Below are 23,907 nucleotides of genomic sequence, written 5' to 3'. Positions count from 1 at the left end.
ATATTTACCATGTTTGAAATTCAAAAATTACAATTATTATTTCAAGTTTCAAGGCAACCTAAATAGAAAATGCCATTGTTATAATTAGACACACCTTATCCAATGTTATTGGTTGAACGACGACTTGACTTATTTCTTGTGCTTGACTAAGAAAGCTCTCAGTTATAATACAAAAAGGTTTTTTTCTAATTTAACTTACCTTTATGTGTATTTCTGTCAAGCAGAAAAAGAAGATGTGTGGATTGCATATCTTTTTTAATACTTAGCTCTTTATATGTTCCAAGAAACAGAGAGTTGTTAAGAAACTCTACTTTTATTCATTAAAAAATCACTTTTTCCATTTTTTCTAATTTTTCCCAAAAAAAACCTCCGGTAAAAAACAGTTTTTTTTCCACCACTTCAAAATTTTTGGAAATTTTACATCTCTAGTTAAAACTAACAAAATGTTCAGCATTCAGAAAAAAATTATTTTCAGCGCATCCGTACTAATAAGCCAGGGCATATTTTTAGTCTTAGGATTTAAAGATTATTATTATTTCTTTCTTCAAGGAAAATGTTGTAACAATTAACAAGATGAGTAAACTAAAGCAAATTTATACAAGAATATAATTGAATCGTTGATTTTGAAAAGGGCGTAAGTCACCATTTTTGACAAATCGAGATAATAATGGGAAAGGGTACTGTGGTAGTAAACTTACTAAATGAGATTAAACATGGCATAAGTCTGTATGAATATTAATTGATAAAAATGGAGGGGAAATTTGCGATGACTTTGAAAAGGGCGTTAGTCATTGAACTTACACCCTTTTCAAACTCATTGACAATTCTAATAGATGTCGCTGGATGTGCAAGGTAATATTTTTCTTTTCTCTTGTGGTACAGTGTATTATGAACTGTAGTGGGTAATCTTCCGTCTTTATTTTGCCATACTGCATCATTATTTTACCAATATTGCATCGTCATTAGCTATGTTGTTTTGGTTTAGGTAATTTTTCAAAAATTAATGAAAACGAAAAAAGGAGTCAGAAACATGCTTTGATTCATTTTCTCCAGAGAAACGTAATGGTGTCCTTGCTAATCTGTACTCTATGCAATAAAAGACAATACAAGACGTCTACTTTCAGTCCATCGTTGATCACCATGAAGTCGAAAACATCGTCCGAGACAGGTCGTTTACAGGGATTGTTAAGAAGAGGAGATACTCTAAAAAAAACTCAAGATCCTTGACCAAATTTCGAGATTTCCGCCATTGAAATCAACCGAATGGTGTGGAGCATATTAAATCATTTCCCACGAAAACGTACCACTATTCCAGCAGAGAAAACGTCCACGTCCCGGACGAATATCATGCAATGATTCCGGCTGCCAGAAAGAATCCCTTCACTGTCAAGGTGCTACGCTCCCTAAATAAGTCAAAGATTTCAGTCAATGGTGGCCAGAGTTTTACAAGAAATCCTGCGGCCCTTTGAAAAAGACCCACCAGGGCCAGAAGAACAATCATCGCGATTTATTCTGTCAGTTCCAACAAGATGTACGCGTTTAATTCTTCAACACCTGGGATCCTTGTTGCTTTTGACCGGATTGACGGTCTTAACTACAACAGTTACAAACTCCTGAAAGTCAAGGAACCGACCGATCTACCAACTACGCTAGCATACACTCACTGATAATGTGCTTATCAATGAAAAGAAGTTGACCGATATTAGAAAGCTCCTGCCTCACATTCCCGAATAACTCCATGGATTCTACAAAAGGATCCTCTCTTGGAAAAGCACGGCTTCTAACAACGCCAGCGGCGATGATGAAATGTAGTTTAGAAAAAAAATTGTAACATTTATACAATTAAAATATCTTTAAAATAAGTGCAAAAAAATTTTTTTTTATTGCCAAAAACCAATTGATTTTGAAAATGGCGTAAGTCATCTAATTTGTAAATTCGGTATTTGATCCAAATTAAATCGGAAATTAACCAAAACTTCACTGAACATATGTAAAAGCAATGCCTTTGGAACAACAGCTATAGATTTATAATAACATATTTGTAACTTGAGATAAACGGTTTTATCAAGTTTTCTCAAAATCAACTACTTGTGACTTACGCCCTTTTCAAAATCAGCGATTCAATTATACTTGGTTCAGAGTCTTTTAGATTTATTACTTTTAAATTTGGTAATTCTATTAAAACTCAATCTGAAGAAAAAAGAAAAACTTTATAGAAACTTGCTTTTCGTCTGTGTTTGCACTTTCAATTTCTGGTATTGGAATATCTTCATCACTTGATGACTCAGCACTATCTTCTTCATCACTGTTATTGTACACTGGAGACCTTTAAGAAAAGTACAATACGTTATATATAAGTACAATAGTGAGAAAACAATTACTAAAGACATAAAAATTTTAAACAAACTATAGTAGACTTCCACTTAACCGGCCTTCGTGTAACTGGATTTCCAGTTTAATCGGTCATAATTTACTTAGGTGTGAAAATTGGAGAACAAGTTATTAAAAAAATTAAAATTTCATAAAACATACTTCAATTATCATAAATCAATTAAAAATAAACCCGTTTTACTTGATTGACATTTTTATCATTCTCAACCAGACCTTCAAGTAATTTATTAAAGAAAGGGCATAAGTCAAATTTTTAAATTTTTTAAAAACTAATTTCCACAGCAAAATGAAACATAATTCAAGCTGAAATAATGTTCCTACTTATTTCTAGATTCGTTATTAAAATTCTTGTAGAATTCAATTCATTTATGAACAAAATAAACACTTTTTATTAAACCCTGAAAACTTTCAATAGTAGGACTTAAGCCTTTTCTAAAAATCGATTCAAATGTGAAAAACACATCCCTTTTATTCATTTATATTGTGAATTATTAAATTTTAAAAAGAAAAGCAACCTCGAAATTTGATATTAATAACATAATAATAAAAAGATAGAAAATGAAATAATAAAATATGATTGAAATCCAATACCTTAGCGGATTAGCGCTCTCATTTCCTTTAAGTACATCTGATAAGGAAAGTTCTTCTGTTGCTTTTTTATACCTCAAAAGATTTAATTTCGTTTCTAACGTCATTTGGAATGATCCGTTATAAGATAGATCTATGTCAATCCACAATCCTCTTTGATCAGTTGTAGGTTCAGAAGCGCGGTGAATTTTAGGTAAGGCTGTACCAAGATTTATATTCTTAACAATAAGTTCTGTTAGAAAAACTGGCAGCTACAAGATAGAGAAAAAAAGTAGATAACACTCAGTCAGTTTCATAAAAAATCAGTATTGAATTAAATATTACTAATTTTATGATAAATTTGTATTAATATTCTACATTTTTTTAAACATAAGACTGGCTATTATTGGCAAGCAAAAGTGAATTTGCTCAATATGTTTTGTGCTTTTTACACAATAGTTTAAAAATTTTAATTGTGCTACTGAGAAAATAATTAAAAATATTTAATAAGAAAATTTTATTTATTCATTACTTACATTCATTTTAAAAATATAGGAATACATAATCTGGCTGTACAAATTCTTTTCCAGCAGACCCAACGTTTGGGGGAAACATAACCTCATGAAGCATTTGTGTATGCATTTTCCTGAAAAATGAAGTTTTCCCCTTTGAATTCCCCCCTCCCCTTCCTGGAAAACTTTCAAATCACGGATCTGATATTTGCAGCATTCCTAGTATAACAGGGTTCATACTCAATTCGGATGAAAAAGTTCCATGACTTTTTAATGACTTCATGCAAATTTTCATGACCCTGTTACATGACGGAGGAGAACAGTTCTATTTAATGTCAAACTTGCCAATTTTTTTAAATGGGCATTGGCAAAACTTTTACATGAATGCCACTACCTCATCAAAGCACTTACATGTGACTGAAAAAATATCAGTGCATACTGCAGAGAAACTAATTAACTATTCTTTTATTTGTCTTTATCACATAAATTTAAGTAAATTAAAAATATAGTGAAGCAATATACTGATGTTTAAATGTCTAGGCAGAATAGTAATGAATGGGACAAAGGTTGAATGAGTCATTATTAAGTTTCCAATAATAAACTTCATAAAAATATTGTCCTTTGGTGTTAAAAGAGCTTCTAATCATCCATGTACTTTGTCAGTATTTTTGTTCATTGAAGTAAAGTCACATTTGTCAGTAAATTCCACTTTTTTAAACCAGATATTTCAGTTGGCCACATGGGGATCAATTTGGCAAGCGGTATGTTGGGTACCACTTCGACAATGAGACTTCCCCTATTTCTATGTTTTATCGCAAAACTAAAACTTTTATTTTCCAAAGCCTTCAACAAATTAAGATAAATTCTGATCAATTTAGTTTTTTTTTTTTTTTTTATTATTATTTTTATTAATTTTTTACGAGTAGTTGAAATGAACTCAAAATACACTTTTTGAGTGGGTGTGGAAAAATCAAGGACATGCAAGTTCACTACGACAGAAAATAACACATAAGAAGTGCTGAAAATAATGGTGAATTTAAAATCAGGGATGTCCCAGCAATAAAATCACATTACAAAAACTGACAGGTGGCTGTTACAGAAGCAGCAGATGCAATAAGATTCCTAAACTCATATTTGTTTTTGAGATCATTCAATTTTCGATTACTAATAGATTTTACATGCGAGGGCAAACCAAAAAGTCTTTGAGCTTATTTTTTTCTAGCCAAAATATGGCTGTGAATACAACTTGAATATATACATTCCTATGAGTGTCCATTTCTTGAACAGTACCAGCCATATCTGTTTTTTGCTCTGATGAGAGAAGCAACTATCAGTCATTTAAGATGACGGTTGTTCTTTAGACGTCCAATTCAAGGGGGATCTCCAATTTAGTGCTGCGATGGGACAAATGTCTGAACCGTTGTGGTGACTATGTGGAGAAATAATCTAAGGTATGTAGTACACTATACATTTTCGAAAATACCTGTATGTACATGTTTTTGGCGAATATAAAATTGGCGCAAAGACTTTTTGATTTGCCCTCGTATAATACTGTTAAATCATTTAAGACTTCTAATGTTCTTTTAGCTACTGTTACTTTATTACTGTCCAAGACATTTTTCTATGAATTTAAAGAAATTTCCATGACTTTTAGTGAAAATATTAATTTTCCATTACTGTTCCAAGTCTGAAATTTGTTTATTTTTTTTCTATGACTTTCCAGGATTTCCATAACCCATACAAACCCTGGTATAATCATTGGTAAGTTACTCAATCGGATCAACAAAGATTGAATTAATGTTTCAATAGCATCTCATTGCCATAAATAGCTAGGCAATTAGAAAACCAACACAATAATAAATTATAAGCAAAAGAATTTGACAAAATATTTTTGAAATCACATACCTTGATTTTACTAAGCTTTCTTTGGATTCTTTCAGCGACTAGTTGGGCCCACATATCTTCTGTAAGAAAATCGTAAAAAACTCGACCAATGAGAACATTTAACCATGCAAGATTGTTTTGAGCTGCAGAGCTGGTTTTGGAAATTTTGTCAAGGTCTCTCTTATCTTTCAATGAAGTTGAAAAAGAATCTAAATGTAATGGCGCAAGTAAATGTGACATATAAAGCTCAAACTTCTGTTGTTTCGTCATGGACACATCTACAAAACTGTCTATTTCATCATATGTATCAGAAGCATCATCATTATTGTAGCTGGAGCACAGCTGCAGTGAAGCTAAGTCAACAGATATCGTTCTTTTATTTTCAAGTGAGGAACTGTCAATTGCAGCAATGTTAGGGGATGAGGATGGTGAATGTGATTTCAGCATTTTCACTTTTGATGCTTTTTTGAACCGATAGTACCATAAATCCTTATCTCTGTCTGTTCGGGAAAATAAATATAACACTACTTCATTGTTTTCGTTGATTCTAGGAATGCATCTTTTAATAGGCGACTCTTTCCGGCCTGCCGATTTGGCCACCGAGCTTTCATCTGCTTCTTTTGCAAAATTTGATAAAACTGCTTGTTTGGAATTTGGTATTCTAAGACATATAGGGTATTTCTTACTCCAAAGTCTGAAAAATATAAGCACAAAAAATCATTTGAAGATGCTGAGTTTTTGAAGTGATAGAATTATAATGATAATCTACATAAATAAAACCAAAAAATTAGGGCTCGACCGATGGCATTTTTTGGCCGATGCCGATTGTTGGCCGATTGTTCAAAGATGGCCGATGGCCGATTGTTTTCCTCAAAATGGCCGATTGCCGATGGCCGATGGCAAAAAAAAAGTGTAAAAAAAAATTAATTTGAATTCTGATATTTTTAACTCAAATTATGTTTTTCGCAATCACGAGTTGCGACAGGACCGTATTCATTGGAGTTATTGTTTCTAGAAACTGTTCCTGTCCCCCCAAACCTGCCCTTTCTCTTGGGCGGTTTCGTGTGTATAGTTGTGTGTGTGTAGGCGCGCATGCATGTGTAGGCCTGTGCATACATGTAGGCGTGTGTGTCTCTGTGTGTGTAGGTGCTTGTGCATGTGTAGGCTTGTGTGTGCATAGACTTGCTATGCACATAGGCGTGTGTGTGTGTATGTGAGTCTGAGCGGCGTGTGTAGGACATGGACGTCTCCGACCAGGAGAAGCAGATTTGGGGAGACATTGCTCAGGACCGGAGGAACCTCGCCTGCAGAGGACGATGAGCGGGAATGCTGCAGAGGGAGGCGAGGGGGGGAATAAAATCAGCGTAACGTCAAGGACAGTCAAATGAGAACAATAAGCAATCGTGATTGCTCAGAAAAATCTAACAGAAATAAATTGATAAAATTGTCAGGGATTTAAAGGATCATTGATTCAATTCACTTTGTTTCCTTTCTACGAATAAGGAATTGTAATCAAAAAAAAAAAATCAGATTTCGACCTAAATTTTTATTTTACGATCACCCAATTTAAGCGTCAGAAGTTTTTTCGGCACATCTGTACATGCATATGTACCTAAGAACATATAGATGATCGAAATATCCATTTTGAACTCCTCCTTAGTTAATTATTGCAAATTCTCTTGTGATGTCTTCATGCGCGTAAACTTGCGTCACTGAAAAACGTTATGAAAACTCATACGTACGTAGTATGATCTAAAAGCTCGAGGACAAGTTGTATAAAACCTTACCCTGAATAGTTCCCATTACCGAAGTACATCTATCTACCAAATAGTCACCTTGAACGACTATGCACTTCTGCCAACGTTCGTATAGCTTTTAGAAGAACTCCTGGAAGACATTTATTGCAACCTCCTGTAAGACCTCTTGCGCTGCTGCTTTAATTTCATCGTGCGAAACAAGGCAACTTTCATGTTAAGGATGCACGGTTCGATTGGTCAATACTCTGATATGACAAACAAATAACATAACGTTTCGTCGGACTTAGCTCCGTGTGACTTTTACCAGTTCCCAGCAAAAAAACATTTGCATGGACGCCGCTTTCTTCCGTCAGGAGAAGATAAAGCTGCATCACAGAAGGCAGCAAAAAATGACTTCCAGGAGTGTTTCCAAAAGTTATATGAACACTGGTAGAAGTATACATAGTCCCTCAAGGTGACCTTTTGAAGGTGGATGTGCCTCGGTAATGTGAACTATTCTGGGTAAGGTTTTATACAGCTTGTCTCCCGAACTTTTGGATCGTACTACGTACAATCTGTATAGGGTGTAGCTATGCTTCTCCTTTTTTGACTGCTGTATGATGAAAGACAAACAACAAGAGACAAAAAAAAAAGAAAAAGAAGGAAAGAAAGACAGGAAGAAAAAAGGAAGAAAAACAAAGAGACTGTTTAATAACCAATTGATTTGCTTTTTAAATAGAACATATAACTAAGATTTCAGTAATATTGTAATAATGTATGGATTTAGTTGCACTAAACATAGTTAGAAAACATTAAATTATGTTTTTTAATCATTCAAAAAAAAATTAAGAATAAAACTATGAAACCGTCAACCAATTACGCAATTAAAGTGGAAAGATTGCACGCAGACATTTTTTAGTCATCAAATTAAACAAAAAAGGTAACAGATAAATTACTTCTGTGATAGAGAAATAGGGCCCCAAAATGTATTTCGACGGGCCCTAAAAAACTTGTAGCTCCGCCGAAGCGATACAGAAAAGACTGCATTACTGTGATTCATATTACAAATATCGAAAAATTAAGAATGACCATCGGTTCAACGGAAATCTAATAAAATGAAACAAAATCGGTTCCGCCATCTCATATTTGTTTCCATAGTCTCCAATTTGGCAATATATCACCAAGAGATCGTCAGTCTGAGACACTATATTAGTTTTCCGTTGAAATAAGTAATTAATAGCCACAAAAAATGAGCAAATCGGCTTTTTAGAACACCCGATCGAAAACAAAAAGGGAAGTGCACAACTGGAACGTGCACACACCCTACATGCGAAAGTTTAGCCTTCTACAGCTTACCATTTTTGAGTTATGACTTAGAGAGATACATACATACATACATCCAGCAGCAAGAAACAACGCAATAATTAACTTGTTTGGTATCTGAATGCAGTATTAAAAACCCTTTCAGGGCTGACTAAAATAGAAATTCATACTGAAATTTAAGTAAACAATTTTATATGAAAACAATAACTCCCTTTACTTCGTATTAAAAAGTAGAACAACAAAGGTCCTTTTTTTTTTCTAAAACATCGGCCAGTTCTATCGGCTTTTCGATGTTTTTTAAGGCCGATGGGCCGATGTTTTCTGCAAGTTAGCATCGGCCGCCGATGCCGATGGCTAAATTGTTGAACCATCGGCGCCGATGCATCGGTCGAGTCCTACAAAAAATATGTGTGTATATGTAAAGTCGGATCCCGCTACAACGCGATCCGACTTACGTGAAATGGCTACAACGCGAGTTTTTCATGAGTAATGAATTTTTTATTGCTGACGCAAATTGCTCGCCTGCAACATGAATTTTTTTGGAAAGGAGCGGTGAAGCGATAGAATGGGCTTCGTTTGCACTAAATATTGGTTTTGTGAATGAACTCGCATCCCTATAGCATCACTGAAAGCAGAAGTTCACACACTTAATTAGTCTAAACAGCGCTTTACTTTAGTATATACAAATAACAGCTTTGATTCTTAACATTTATTTTTTTTTCATTCTACATACTAACGTAGATAAAATAGAATGGCTCCCAAACGAGCTCTTTTATCTAAAGTTGGCGAAATTGGAAAGAAAAAGAGAAAGTTTTTCTGACAATGCAAGAAAAGTTAAAAGATTCTCGATATGCTTGAACAATCATAAAGTGCTTCGAAGGTTGCACGACAATTAGGTATGAGTTAATCTTCGATACGAGCAATTAAAATTCCAAGAAAAGGAAATCCGTAGAAGTTCAGAACTTAATTTCAATACTGAAGCTCGCAGAGTAGTGTCTGAGCAAAATACACATACATCACGAAAATGGAAGCTGTTCTTTCATTGTGGCTTAAACAGGCCAGAAATAGAGGTGTTCCCACACTGCATAAACCATCATTTTCATCATTTTAAAAATTATAATTAAGTTTACGATATCTACTGTTCAGTGCTATTATAATGCAGTAATGTACTTAATGTAACTACCTTACTGTTTAAATTCATGTATCTCATTGGTCATTGATTTTGTCCTTCATAACAGTAATTTATGTTTAATAGTAACGTTTTCCAAAATACTGTAAAAAGTCGGTTCTTTATAAAAGGTATGGTAATATATATTCAGGAAATGGTTTAAAACATGAGGAGTCTTACACATGTCTGAAATAATTGGGTATGCTTGTAAAAGAATTTTTAAACATACGTAGTTCTATAACGCGAAATTTCGACTTGCGCGAGGGGGAACGCATCCCTCGCGTAAGTCGGGATTCGACTGTATATAGGCATATTCCTTACACAAATCTACAGTTTATGTCTAATCTCAACCAAATTTGGAAGGGAGGTTACTTGGGCACCTGCGAAGGAATGTAAAGGGGGTTTTTGAACACCAAAAAGTATCTAACCATTCAAATTTTAATTTTAGGACCAGGGTTCATACTGTTTTTGAATGAAAAAATTCCATGACTTCATAAAACTTTTCATGACCTTTTTACATGAAGAGAACAGTACTATTTAATATCAAATTTACTTATTTCTGGAAATGAGCATTGGCAAAACTTTTACGTGATTGCTACTACCTCATTGAAGCAATACTTGTGATTGAAAGAAAAAAAAAATCAGTGTACACCAAAAAAATTAAACTATTCTTATTTGTCTTCATCATATAAATTTAAGTATAGTAAAAATGCAGAGAATGGAACATAATGATGCTTAAATGTATATTTTTATCAACAGGCAAAATGATAATGAATGGGACAAAGGTTGAATGAGTTTTTTTTTAAGTCTCAATAAATTTGCTTCAAATGTGGCCTTTTAATGTCACATAACATGACAGTATTTTGGTTCTTCAAAGTAACGCCACATTCTTTAGTAAAATCATGTTTCTAAACCAGATATTTATGTATTAAAAAAACATTCAATCTTCTGATTTAAAACTACTTATTTACTTATTTGCACATTTTCAAATGCGTATATATTAATAGGTTCTGAAATTCCAGAACATAGTGTTCGATTCCTGACATTGAAAAGCAGAGGGTCGCATGGATTAGTTTTGCAGGCCATAAGTTGGGCACTACTGTTTTAGAGTATTAGAATTCCCCTATTTCTGCATTCTATTGCCTGACTAAAGTTCTTTATTTTCTAAAACCTGCAACAAATTAAGATAAACTCTGGTAAATTTAATAATATTGTTCTTATGAGTGATGGAAACGAACTCTGATGCAATTGAAATGTGTTTTTTGAGCAGGTGTGGCAAATCAAGAATGTGCAAGTTCGCTACTACAAAATAGAAAATATAAGAAGTGTTGAAAATAATGGTAAATTCAAAATGAGTGATATCCAAGCAGTAAAATCACATTGCAAAAAACGACGAGCGTCTGCCACAGAAGTAGATGCAATGAGATTTCAAAATTCAGATTTGGTTTTGCGATCATTCAATTTCCCAGTTTTAATAGCTTTCATGTGCAATACTGTTAAATCACTCAAGATTTCTGATGCTCTTTTAGCTACTGTTACTTTCTCTTTACCCAGGACACTTTTCCATGACTTTAAATAAATTTCCATGACTTTGAATGAAAATTTCTATTTTCCATGACTTTTCCAGGTCTGAAATTTGCTTATTTTTTTTTCCATGACTTTCCAGGATGTCCATGACCCGTACGAACCCTGTAGGACCCAAAAATGGCATTAAATGGCTCTCCCTACCCAAAATAATTATCTGATTGGATCAATTTTAGTCCAATTTGAAAGGAGTAAAAAATCCCCCGTTAGGAGATATTTTGGAATGAAACCACCAAGTCCCTAAAATCACCAATAGAAAAGTTATAAGCATTTTTAAGTAAAGGAAAATCAGCATTAAATTGAAAATTTATTGCCTGTCATGAGCTCACCTTTAACTAGAGTGAAAAAAATCATTCAGAAGAAATATCTGTTGCCATTTTTAACTCGACTTTAAATAAATGTCTTGCTTTTGTTTTGAGGCTTTTACTGTAATCGGACGATTCAAAAAATTTTCTTTTTGGTCATTTTTCCACAATTTGTGCGACAATTTTAAAGTTTTTTTTTTGTTCAAGCCTAAATGTTGAACACGTGTTTCTTGACATAAATTTTATTTTCGAGGTAGACCCTGCAAAGTTGGCAACACAATTAATTTAGGAAAAAAAAAATAAGTGGTGGAAAAACCCCAGTTTTTGTCCATTTTTTTTAATGGAAAAGTTGGAAAAAATAGAAAACTGGTTTTCAAAATTAAAATGTAATGGATTACCGTAATATTTTCTTAGAAAACATACAGAATGCTAAACATTAAAAAATATATACATGCAACTCATATTATTTTTCCTTTTTAACAGAATTATACTCCAAACTTTAAAACCTATTAAAAAAAATAGTCTATAGATTTGTTTGATCAAAACATCAAAAACTATCTAAATTGTTTTGATCACTGAACTGTTTGTATTGAATAAGCTATGACTTTTGAAAAAAATATTCCAATGAACTTTTTGACAGAAATTGGGTTTTTTTTTGTATAAATAGAGACGTCTTCAACAGAAAACGGTTTATGTAATTTAGTGTTACATGCATGTATTATAAAAGTGTACATATATACATACCCATTAAATGAAAATAAATTAAAATGTTTACTTAAATGCTTCGACTTATTGATAATATATTAATATCATAATTCTTTTCTGCATACACATAACAGTTTTAGTGAGAAAATTAGTAAGGGAGGGAGGGGGAGGGCACTTTGGGACATGACTCACCTTTGGACACCCTAAATTTCAGCTTTAATTTTGTAAACAGACGTTAATTTTCTTAGGACATCATAGATTACAGCAGGATCTACTCTTCAAAATTAATATTATGAATTTCTTAGAGACTAATAGTCTGTTGACTAGTTTGCAGTATGGGTTCAGGAAAGGTAAATCGGACCCACAGAAAAATATTACAATATGTGTATCATTTTTTAAAAATTGCTTGTATTATCATATTCTTTGATTTTCAGAAGAATTTCTTTTCTTGACTGGAATAGACTACACGTGTTACTACATAGTTAAAATATTACTAGATAGGTGGTGCTAAAAGTAGAGTAAATATTTCAATTTGCCTCACATTCCCCTACATTTTAATAACTTTTAAATGGTAAATACTGCATGTATCCATCAGTTTAAATTAAAAAAAAAAAAAAAAGGAAGAAAAAACAAAGATGCTATGATTTTTAAAATTAATTTTCACAAAACTTTTTCAAGGAAAACATTTACTGCTTGTTCAAGTATCATAAATGTAACATTTGTGCAAAACAATTTTCAAAAAACCCGATGAGAAAAACAGAAAAAAAAAACACTAATACAAATCAAGAAATGAAGAAAATATGCACTAGGGTGGTCACAAAAAATCGATTTTCGAATTTCTTCCGCGGCACCCCCCTAAAATGTGCCAATGGACTAGAAAACATGATTTGCAAAGTTTCAGCTCAATCCGATAATATTAACACATGCCGCAAAGAGGCCAAAGTTACGAAAAACAGTGATTTTTAGCTAAAAATCGTAGTTTTTCTTCTTTAAAACCAAAACTTCTCATCCTAGAAACTTCGTTCTGGTCTCATTTTATAGGAAATTTTATTCTTGTGATGAGTTATCTTATCCATTTTTTAAACAAAATTTATAGAATGGTACTGGGCATTTTTCAGGTCAGGTTATGGAAGATATCATTTATAAGGAATTCTCATGCAAAGAGCTAAAAGTATTACAACATTCAATTACATTTATTTGCTCTTTGTTGATTTTAATTTATCCATTCAAAAGGTTTCATTTGGAGGTACTTTAAAAATTAAATGCCACAAATTGCTGATTTAAAATAAAATAACTAAGTAGTTCAGAAGAGAAAGCAGAGTTAAAATTACAAAAAAAGAAAAAAAATCTAAAGCATTTTATTGCTTACACTGTTAAATTATCCATCATTATGTTATTACTTTTCATTGAGAAGTTAAAGTGTTAATGGCTTCGATATGATAGATTTTGATGAATGTAGAAAAATGTGCCTGCATTCGGACATAACTTGTAATACAAACTGTCGTTAGTTAGAAATTAGTTTTACACCTGTTACAGCTGTGGCATTGACAACCCTTAAACTAAGATAAATAAATTTGGCCGAAATACGAAAAGGCTTTTGTCGGATGTCTTTTCATCCATAAGCTCATTACTTTTTGGATTGGAAAAGGCGTTCCCTGTAACGCCGAAAAACGTGTCTGCTGTAATTGGCAAATTTGTGTCTTTTTTTAACGTTGTTTTTCTTACTTTAACCCTTAAACTGTTTACTATCTTTTTAGCTTTAATATAATATTGGTTTTCACACTATTCATCAAGATCAGTATTTAAAAACTTTGCATCGATTTCGAATTTCTGTAAAAAAATGTAGCTCTTAAAAAGTTGGAGGAGAAATGAAAAAAATCTACTTCTTTGTCCAATAAACTAAGCTTCTTCCAGACTGAGCTGTGCTTTTGTATCATTATCATCACAATCATCTTCATTATCTCCTACTTTGGATTTTAATTTTGCAGCCTTCTTTGTTTTGATCTTTTTTTTTCTGCCTAAAGTATCATCAAAAAAGGGAAATGCAACCTTCTCTGAGTTCAGGGAACACAAATGATTAATTATTTTAGGTAGTTCTGTGCCAATATCATCTTCAGAAATACTCTTGTATTGAACCAAAGATTTTACTATCTGTAGATCTTGTTTGGGGGCCAAAGCTGGATCGCAAACAATAAACCACTTTCCCGTAAATATTGTTGACAAACAACCAAATATCTTCAATACCTTTTATATTTAAATTAATTAAGAACTAGTATGTTGTGGCCATCACGAAACTTTCTTCTATATCTTTCTTATAATTCTGATCCCTCCCCATGCTTAACGAGGAAGCAATATTCCCAACAAAAACAAAATTACACATGCAAAAACTTGACGACCATCCCAATGTCTGAATTATTACAAAAGCAAAGCAAAGAGCGAAAATTGAAAGTTATTTTAAAAGCCTTGCTTGAATTAATTACAAATATTTTATTTGTTAACAAACATAAGATGGCAACAGTTAAAAATTTTAATTCATTGAGATAATATTTCCGATCATTTCCATACAATTAAAATCACGAGAAATACGCAGACGACAATCTATTACGATTTATCTTTCTTATTGTTGCATTAATAAAACTATTTTTATTCGCAAAAAAAAAAAAAAAAAAATCAATACCTCTTGGAGCGATTGGAGTCAAAATTGAACCAAAGCCTGTTTACGTATGGATTCACATATATTCCAAATTTCAAACAGAACGTAGCATTACTTCTTGAGATAGGGCACTCACAATGGAAAAAAAGAACGGGCGATTGCGCTACCTCCTTTTTAGCTGTTGACACCAAAATAAAATCAGCTCTTATACCCACTAAGGGCTACTTGTCAAAAAATTTTTGTTTGATTCCGTTCGTTATTTCTTGAGATACAGCAGTCACAATTCACGACAAAAAACGTTCTATAACTCAACCCCCGTTTGAGCTATTGACACCAAAATTGAATCAGCACCTGCTCCAGTTAGGGGCAACATATGGACCAAATTTTGTTTGATTCCGCCAGTTACTTCCTGAGGAATAGCAATCACGCATAACTCAAAAAACGTCCCATTGCTCCACCCCCCCCCTTGGAGGAATTCGCGCCAAAAACCAATGGGCACAAGTTCACATAAGGGCACATATGTGTACCAAATTCCGTTCGATTTCCTGCGGTAGTTTTTGTTGTAGAGCGGCCACAAAAAACTGGTCACATACAGACGTGACACACACACACACAGACAGACAGACATTTTCCGAAAATAGTCGAAATGGACTCAGCACACCTCAAAACGTTCGAATCCGTCAAAATTCGAAATTCGAAAATTTGCACGAATCCAATACTTTCTTCCATATATTAGATATAGAAGTAAAAACTGATCCCTGAGAAGATATATTTTTAAAGAGTAGATGAGGCAGTGAGAAGCAAAGGAATGTAATTGAATTTTCGAGATAATCATTACAAATAATAGGGGAACGTCTCCTCTGCTTAAGGGCAAGAGATGGTACTAGTAGCTCTGGTAGGGGCTGTTATATAGCATGATTTAGAAAAAAGTTCAATGAAAGCCTACTTTGGATCTGCAGTTTAAACGCATTTTATAAAGGAACTTTAAAAAGTCCACTTACATCCCTTTGCTTCTCATTACGTCATATGGCCTTTGCCGTCCATCTTGTGTGATGAATAGCGGCCAGCACTCGAAAAGTAACATTGTTTAGAGAAAGACTCCCTAAATAAGTTAAGCAAAGTGGAATGAACTTCTTATAAGCATCTTTAAGCTGCTACTGTTTTTATTTCTCAAAAAGAAAGCTTGAAATTTCACCTGGATTGATTATTTTGTTTTTAATCTATACTTGCTTTGAATTGCCTCTTATCTATACCATTCATCTTGAAATTCTTGAAAAACATCCGGTTGAGGACTAGTGGACGTACCTGTTTTGCAAATCAAAACTGCTTTCAAACCAACTTCTAAGATGTGGTAGTGACATGCTAAATACAAAACTTTTTCTGTAACAACTGTACTCACAAAAAGCAGGTTTGTACTGCAGAAAGGAGCCATAAAATGACTGTCATTTTAATGAAAGCCCTAATAAGTCCTCGTCTAAGAACACAGGCCACTTTCTTGGGAATCGTAGTTTTCCCTTTCTCTTGGGGGTCGAAAACCCTTACAAGACTGGGATTTTTAAGCTAGTGTTTAGTGCTGACCACCGAGGAGGAAAGCAACATTCCGAAGGCCTCTACAGCTAATTTCATAAGTTTTACATGCAGTTGTTTGTTTTAGCTTTGAATTTTACAGACATAACAATAGTACAATGAAATTCTGTTACAACGAACTTCAAATTACCAGAAATTTTCTTCCTTGTAACGAGGTTTTAGTAGTAATGAAGTTCAAGCAACGTAATGGAAATCAAATCGGAGCTGAAAACTTTCTTTCGTCGAAACAGATATTTCGTTGTATCGGTATTTGTTGTAACAGGATTTCACTGCATTTCTGATAATATTGCTGTTTTGGCTCTAATAGCTTAACATTGTAAGGGCATTGTTTACAATCATTAACTAAAAGAAGCAATACAATTTATATTATAATGATTCGTTCTTTTTACGCGATTTTGATGATATTAGCTACGACCTGACTTGAAAAATCCTGAATAATGTTCAATCAATTTTTACAAGAATTTAGATGAAATTAGACTTAAAGAGAATAAATTTGCTATAAAATGAGACCAGAACGAAGTTCCTAGAATGAATAGTTTTGGTTTTACAGATGAAAAACTATGATCTTTTGCTAAAAATTGCCATTTTTCGTAACTTTAGCCTCTTTGCGGCACGTGTTAATATCATCGAAATGACTTTAAACTTTCCAAATCACATTTTCTAGTCTATTGGCACATTTTAGGGGGGTGCCTCAAAAGATTAGTGGAAAAAAGTTTTTCCCCATGTACCTTGTGACCACCCTAATATGCACTCATGTAAACTAAGATAGTAGCAACTCAAATTCAAAATCAGATGCAAAACTGAAGGTTAAATGTCGCTCATCCGTTTATTAAAGAGCAACTGAAAAATTTTGAAACGTAAAACAAATAGAACAATAAAAGGAATTCCGTTATTTGGGTCACCACAATTGCCAAACAGTGACAGTGCTTGACGTCACGAAATTCCAACTCCCTCATAGTTCTTTTGTAACTTGCCTAAAATAGAGACATTTTTTTCTAGCGGAGGAAAAAAATCTCCTATGGGAGCAACTGCGAATTTCAATGGCACACGAGTATTTTGGAGCGATTGTTGGTGGAAAATGAGTAGAAAAACCGGTTCCAGTTAGCGTTGATGGTTGCGATGTCCTGTAATTTCTCTTGTGATATTCCTTTGAAAAATGCAACTTGTATCCTTCAAATAAAATTTTTTCTCTGAAATGAGTTATTTATGGTATTCAGCTAAAAACTAAAGTTAATTTTTAAATTACTGTGTTAAGTCAGAACCCCCCCCCCCCCCACTTTTATTGAAAGTAAGCCATTGTTTGAATGTTGCATGCAAACTATAATATTAAGGATAACACAGGGGTTCTACGAAGAAAGTGAACATTCAAAAGGATTTCACTTAACAAACAAATTAAGAAACGCTGCATTAGAGCAACAACATTTTTTTAAACAATGGGTTTACTTACCTTTTTCTAGCTAGACCTTTAGGCAACAATTCAACAGAAGCATCAGTTATATCAAAATGTTGTTGGCTAATAAACTGCCTTTCATGACGGGTTTCGTTAAACATTGCTCTTTTGGGAATGTTGCTATGTGGATATGATACCCTCAAATATGAACCATCTAACCGCACATATAATGACCGAGTACAATTAACGTGATAAGTGTCTGGGTTGTAATTCATATCAGTAGGCAATTCATTCATCCAACCCTAAAAACAGGAAAACAAATCATAAATCATATAACAAAAGGATATTTTTCAGCCACTACTATATTAACATTATAAAAATATTTCACTTGTACTTAAAAATGTATATGTTATTAATCCTATCCCAAATTAAAAATGCAGCCCTTTTAAAATTCTGTGTATTAAAAGCAGTCTACCAAAATATTGCTAAATATAATATTAAGAGTTTTCAAATTTTTAAGTGCTCTACATAGTTTTGAGAATAATACAAGTGCAGGCACTTTTTATTAGGCCTTTAGCACGCATCCACACAGGGGTGCCTTGTTTTGAAAATCAGTGAGGGTCCACATACACAGTGTTCGAAAGGGTAGGAGGGAGGTCGAACAAAGCCAAACTTTCAAAACGTAACTTTAAAGAAAATGTGCTTCAGTTTTTTAGGAGAAAAAAACCAAACCCAGTGGCCCATGGGGGTCAAGGCCTACTGTGCCGATGTCTTCCTGACCAAGGGCTCATGGTGCTAGGCAGATGTTCTGATTAGGTGGTCAGCTTAACGTGGAACTTCTAGGGTTCAGTGCCCAAGAGGGCTTGGTACTAATTTTATCGACCCACTGAAGAGATGAACGCCTGAGCAGGGCCACACTAGATGGCACTGACACTACACAGGCCTTGCAAATTATGACTTTTCTGTGTTAAACCGATGCAACTATAATCTGCCCTTGAAATTCTCAAAAAATTTGAAACTTAATATGATGTCTATCTTGACTATAAGGGGCACTAAAAGGAATTCTGGCATCTACCAATCAATGTCAACGTTTAAAAGTTTGTTTATTTTTGATTGGATGTCGCCCATTTTCTCCGCCAGAGGCGCACCGCGACAAGGAACCCGGTGTGCCGCGGTATTTTTGTAGTTATATAAAGAGAAAGAACCTTGAGGTATTTTATTTTAAAGTTACGAACGAATAGCGTTTGTATCGTTCTGTAACTTCTCAATTCACCCTGTCGATTTTGTGCAATAAGACATACCCAAGAAGGGGAGAGGCGGGATTTGCTGCCTCACCTCTGTTAACTTCTTGTGATCCTATTACTTTCAGTTTTTGAAAACGGATTCTAATTTCCACGAAATCAACAAATAATACAGAATTTTTTCTAAATATTTCGCAAACAGGATTATTGCCCCCCCCCCCCCTCCAGGTAGGGATTGTGCCTTCCCGCCCAGAATTTTAGCTACAGCTTTAACTTTTGTTTTCCTCTTTTCCGGTTCCGATACTAATTTCATTTTATCGTAGTTTCTCAAAGTTCAGTTCTGAGACTTAGCAAACTGGAAATTAAAACCCTATACTGTTTCCACCATTGTGAAGCTCTCATGGCAAAGATCTTAACAGATGAGCTGAAGTCGTGAAAATCGTGAGTTTCATAAAATCGAGGCCGCTTAATTCTCGCCTTTACTCCGTATACTTTGTGAAGAACTGGGTGCAGATCACCACTCCCTACTTACTTCTTCATACAAAGATTCGCTGGCTTTCATGTGGTAAGGTACTATCAATAATTTTGGAATTTAGGGACAAGGTACAACAGTTTTGGATTTTAAAAAACGAAATGCAGTATGCCAGTTTGTTGCGAGACAAATATTGACTGGGAAAACTAGCGTACATGGCTGACATTTTTGAACACCTTAACAAATTGAATCGGAAAATGCAAGGACAAGGAGAGAATTTGGGTTACATGTATGGACAAGCTAAACGGGTTCAAATCAAACATTCAGCTGTGAAGAGAAAAAGTAGATTGTGCGCTCATTGGGCATGTTCAAACGGACCGTCAACATGGTATGTGAAGAAAATGGCATGGAAGAAAAGCTGCTGAATATGGTGGCAGAGCATTTAGTCAGACTTCAGGATAAGTTTAAGCACTATTTCAAGAATACTGACATAGAACAGTGTGACTGGATTCGCGATCCATTCTCTTCATCTGCGGATGCATCAGCTAAAGAACTTTCTTTGAAGGCGTGAGAAGAATTTATAGACCTCAAGAGCGACCGTACTCTTAAACTTGCGTTGAGCAAAGTGTCTCTGGACTAATTTTGGTTGCTGGTTAAGAATGAGTATCCCACCAGCTCTTGTCTTGCTATTGATGTGCTGCTACCATTTTTAATTACATATCTTTCCGAACTCAGCTTCTTAGCCCTCACACTTATAAAAAACAGCAAGAGATCATCTCTAAAGAGCCTAGATCAAGAACTTCGTGTAGCTTTTTCCAGCATAGAGCCGAACATCAAACGCCTTTGCTCCTTAAGGTAGGCTCAAGTGTCTCATTAGTGTCAAATGGGAAGTTAGGTGCTTAGTTTTAATCTCTTGCTTGCTTCTTTCTTGAAACATTATTTGATAAATCGTTTAACTGCACTGTGCACTTTAATGACATGTTTGACAGAAATGCTTTGAAACATATGAAGCAAAATTTTCTGTTAAGTCTGGTATAGGTAGTTTTGTTGTTCATTATCAACCTCAATACATTGGAAATATTTCTACTTTCTAAATAAATTTAAATACACTATGTTAGTTATAATTGTTTTATTCATATAAAAAGAATCCTCCCACCCCCGTCTTTTTACCTGCGAATGATAAAAACATTTCTATATTACCATTGCGAAATTAAGTTCAGTGTGCCCCGTTGATCTAGAAATTTTTTAAGTGTGCCACAAAGTAAAAAAGGTTGAGAAGCACTGCTCTATAGCACTTATAGAATGCATTTTAACTAGAAATTGATTACGTGGCTTATATTTAATCTAGGTTCCCGGACCCCTATTTCCATCTCAAGCACCTCCCAATTTTTTCTTTCATTGACATGGACCTTCGGCAGACTTTCAGAGCCCTGTGGACCACTGCTCTATTACGATGTGACAAGAGTGTAAATAAAGAAATTATGGAAGAAAAATGCCCCAAAAAATTTCCTTTTTTCGCAAAAAGAAAAAAGTTCACAATTTTTTTTTTTAACGCAAAATGCGGATTTAAAATTCAACTCAAAATAAGCATCAAGTAATTAATAACAACAGTTTATGGCTTTATGTTTTCCCATATTATTTGGAAAGCTTTTAAATCTTTTGAAAATCTATCTGTGCTCTGGCTCACAAGAATCTTCTTAATATGAGATGAAGCAACCAGGCAAAACAAAGGTTGATCACCACTGAATCGGGGGAAATGTTGAGAATAAAAACATTTCCCCCAACTTTGGTGTAAAATAACACATACAGGGTCAATTATAAAAATAAGCTATAGAGCTGCTTTCAATATGATGACTGAAATGTTAATGCTAAAATAAAACAAATCATGCAAGAGTCATATTGGTAAAAAAATGTTTGCCAAGAGCATATTTTAAGGGGGGGGGGGCAAAGGGACCTGGAACCTTCCCAAAATAGATTTAAACCTTCTGATTATGAATATGATTTTAATATTTTTCAACACACATTTGAAAATATCTCATATTTTAGCTTGCACCTATCCTGAAATAAATTCTTGTATTATATGCTTGTCTGCTACGTGACAGACAAGATAACATTAGAGTTCCAAATGAGAAACTCTACTCTATCAGTTTATATCCTTAGGGTGTGGGTGTCTGGAGTAGAGACGTACCGAGTACTCGGTAACTACTCGGTACTCGGCCTACTCGGCCAATACCGAGTAGTTTCAAAAAATTGAATATATAATTAAATTTACAAAAAAGCTCAAGCATATATAATTTTCTGCAACCATTTACAATTCAAATTTAAATTTTGAGAATAATGAAGTTTGAAATACTTCAATGGAATAAATCTTGGCTCGAAAGTTAATAAAACTTTTTTGTTAAAAATTGTGCAAATATGGAATTTTTGCTACACAAACTAAAATTAGTTATAAGATATATAAAAATACCTTAGCTTTAAAAATAAAAGGAAATAAAACAACGTTAGAAGCACAGTGCAGGATCACTGCAGACTCGTGTTTTGGCGTTACGAGGAATTTCTTTTTCGATGCACAAAATGTGAGCTCGTTGATTTAAAGGCATCCGGCAAAAGTCAAATTTTTTGTCGTATGCCTTTACGTTCTTTAGTGCACATGTTATGCACTGAAAAGACGATCATTGTAACACAGAAAAACGTGTCTGCAGTGTTCCTGCACATTTGTTTTTTTGCTTTTAAATATTATTTGTTTAGCGAACTAGACCTATAATGAAAAATTTGTATAATTTGTTTTAATTCCAACTTGATAAGTCATACCTTTTATTTATTCATTTTTAATTTAAAAATATTATTTTTGCAAAATTTTGTAGTTAAATTTCAGCAGGAATTTAGTTTAAAAACTATTATATGGACAAGGAGGTCTATACTACTATTTCAATAAGTTCAAAATTCATCGATGTGTGTCGGTGGTCCTTCTTTCAACATAATTGGTACTGGGAAACTCGGCCGAGTAGTGAAAGGCCGAGTTACTCAGTACTCGGCCGAGTAGTAAAAGGCCGAGTACTCGGTACTCGGCCGAAGTGCTACTCGGTACGTCTATAGTCTGGAGGTTTCACTATATTTCTGCAGAATTAGTTAATTGCTTCTAAAATATTAATCATTGCAAAATTCACAGAATCCTTAAAATTTCAAGAACATAAAATTATACCTACTTTATAGATGATGGGTTCTTCTGATACAGGTATATTAATCTCTGGCATCTGATTATAATTTGGTAGGCAGAATGGCTTTTTTGGTGTTCCAGGTTTAAATAACCAATACATAACAGCACCTGATAATAGGGAGCCAATCAAAAATCCACAAAGCCAAGAAGGAATAGGTGCTAGGATGAAAACAAACACCGCAGTTAATAAACGAAATAAAAAATTGTTCCAAGAGGATTTCAGATAACAATAATATTGTCTCACAACTTGAATTAATTTGTGCAACATGTTTTCATTATTCATCAAGTTTTTAGTTTTATGAGCATTTTCTTCTTTTTTTACATAGGATGAGGTAATACTGGCATCTTTTAAATTAGCAATCGATTCATCATCTTCAATACTTGCTGATCTGTTAGCAATAAGAGAGGATAAGGTCATGCTGTGAGGAACACTTTTTCGTGAAGGAGAGGGTTTTTTCTTCCCAGGGATAATTTCACATTTTGCTTTTTCTAATTCATCATTCACATAACTTTCAAACATATTATTTTCATTGATGATTTCAGCAGCTTCAACAGCAGGACTCAGCTTTAAATATTTTTCAAAATCACTCTTACTGTCCGAATCAGTCGGAGTGACATCAGCATCGGCTTCGTCTCCGTCTTTCTCCTTGATAACGGAAGCTTTCTCAAACACAGATGTGGGCTTTGCTCCAGTATCTTTACTCTTCCTTTCTTCCAATGTTTTACTAATTTTTCCTTTTATGTCCTTAAAAAACATCCAACCTTCACTAGAATCTTGATTTCGGTCATACCCCATATCAGAATCTAAACTTCCTGCTCTTCTGCTGATTCGAGACCAATATTCTTTCACCACCGAATCACGAACTGGAGTAGATTCTCTACTTTCTGATTTAATTTTCGTGGGTTCGCCAGCATCGGCAGAAATGTTGAAATCTTCAAAGGTTTCATCGAAATCTCCATTACTTGACGATTCATTATTTCCTTTTTCAGTTATAAGCAGAGAATCATTTTTTCCAGCTCCTGCACCTTCTGAGTCACTTTTTTCCCCGTAACTAATTTCTAACTGATCTTCATCAGCTTTGTTGAAGTGAAGAGATATTAATGCAGTGGATGAGGATCTATGTTTAGTTCGAAATGTTTTCCCACTCATCATTAAGCTCCAATTACATCGA

The 23,907-nt window shown here is 34.0% G+C and overlaps 1 protein-coding gene across 1 annotated transcript; it reads right to left on the bottom strand.

Moving 5' to 3' along the window:
• Positions 1-2,185: 2,185 nt before the first annotated feature.
• On the bottom strand, positions 2,186-23,885 carry LOC129226920 (testis-expressed protein 2-like). The gene is made up of 6 exons (XM_054861549.1): positions 22,725-23,885; positions 17,863-18,107; positions 5,376-6,048; positions 2,983-3,230; positions 2,244-2,326; positions 2,186-2,190 (listed from the first exon to the last, which is right to left on the bottom strand). The coding sequence occupies exons 1-6, from the start codon at positions 23,883-23,885 to the stop codon at positions 2,186-2,188; spliced, it is 2,415 nt and encodes an 804-aa protein (XP_054717524.1).
• Positions 23,886-23,907: the final 22 nt, after the last annotated feature.

This window comes from Uloborus diversus, chromosome 7 (assembly GCF_026930045.1).
Source record: "Uloborus diversus isolate 005 chromosome 7, Udiv.v.3.1, whole genome shotgun sequence".
NCBI classification, from domain to species: Eukaryota; Metazoa; Arthropoda; class Arachnida; order Araneae; family Uloboridae; genus Uloborus; species Uloborus diversus.
The sequence above is the reverse complement of the archived record's forward strand: the minus strand, read 5'-3'. Positions and strand labels throughout refer to the sequence as shown.

Excerpts from the sequence above, each read along its gene's own strand:
- LOC129226920 (XM_054861549.1), bottom strand. The coding sequence starts at position 23,885 with ATGAGTGGGAAAACATTTCGAACTAAACATAGATCCTCATCCACTGCA. Across the intron at positions 18,108-22,724 it reads AAGAACCCATCATCTATAAA|GGTTGGATGAATGAATTGCC; the intron begins GTAGGTATAATT and ends TCCTGTTTTTAG. Across the intron at positions 2,327-2,982 it reads GAGAGCGCTAATCCGCTAAG|GTCTCCAGTGTACAATAACA; the intron begins GTATTGGATTTC and ends CTTTTCTTAAAG.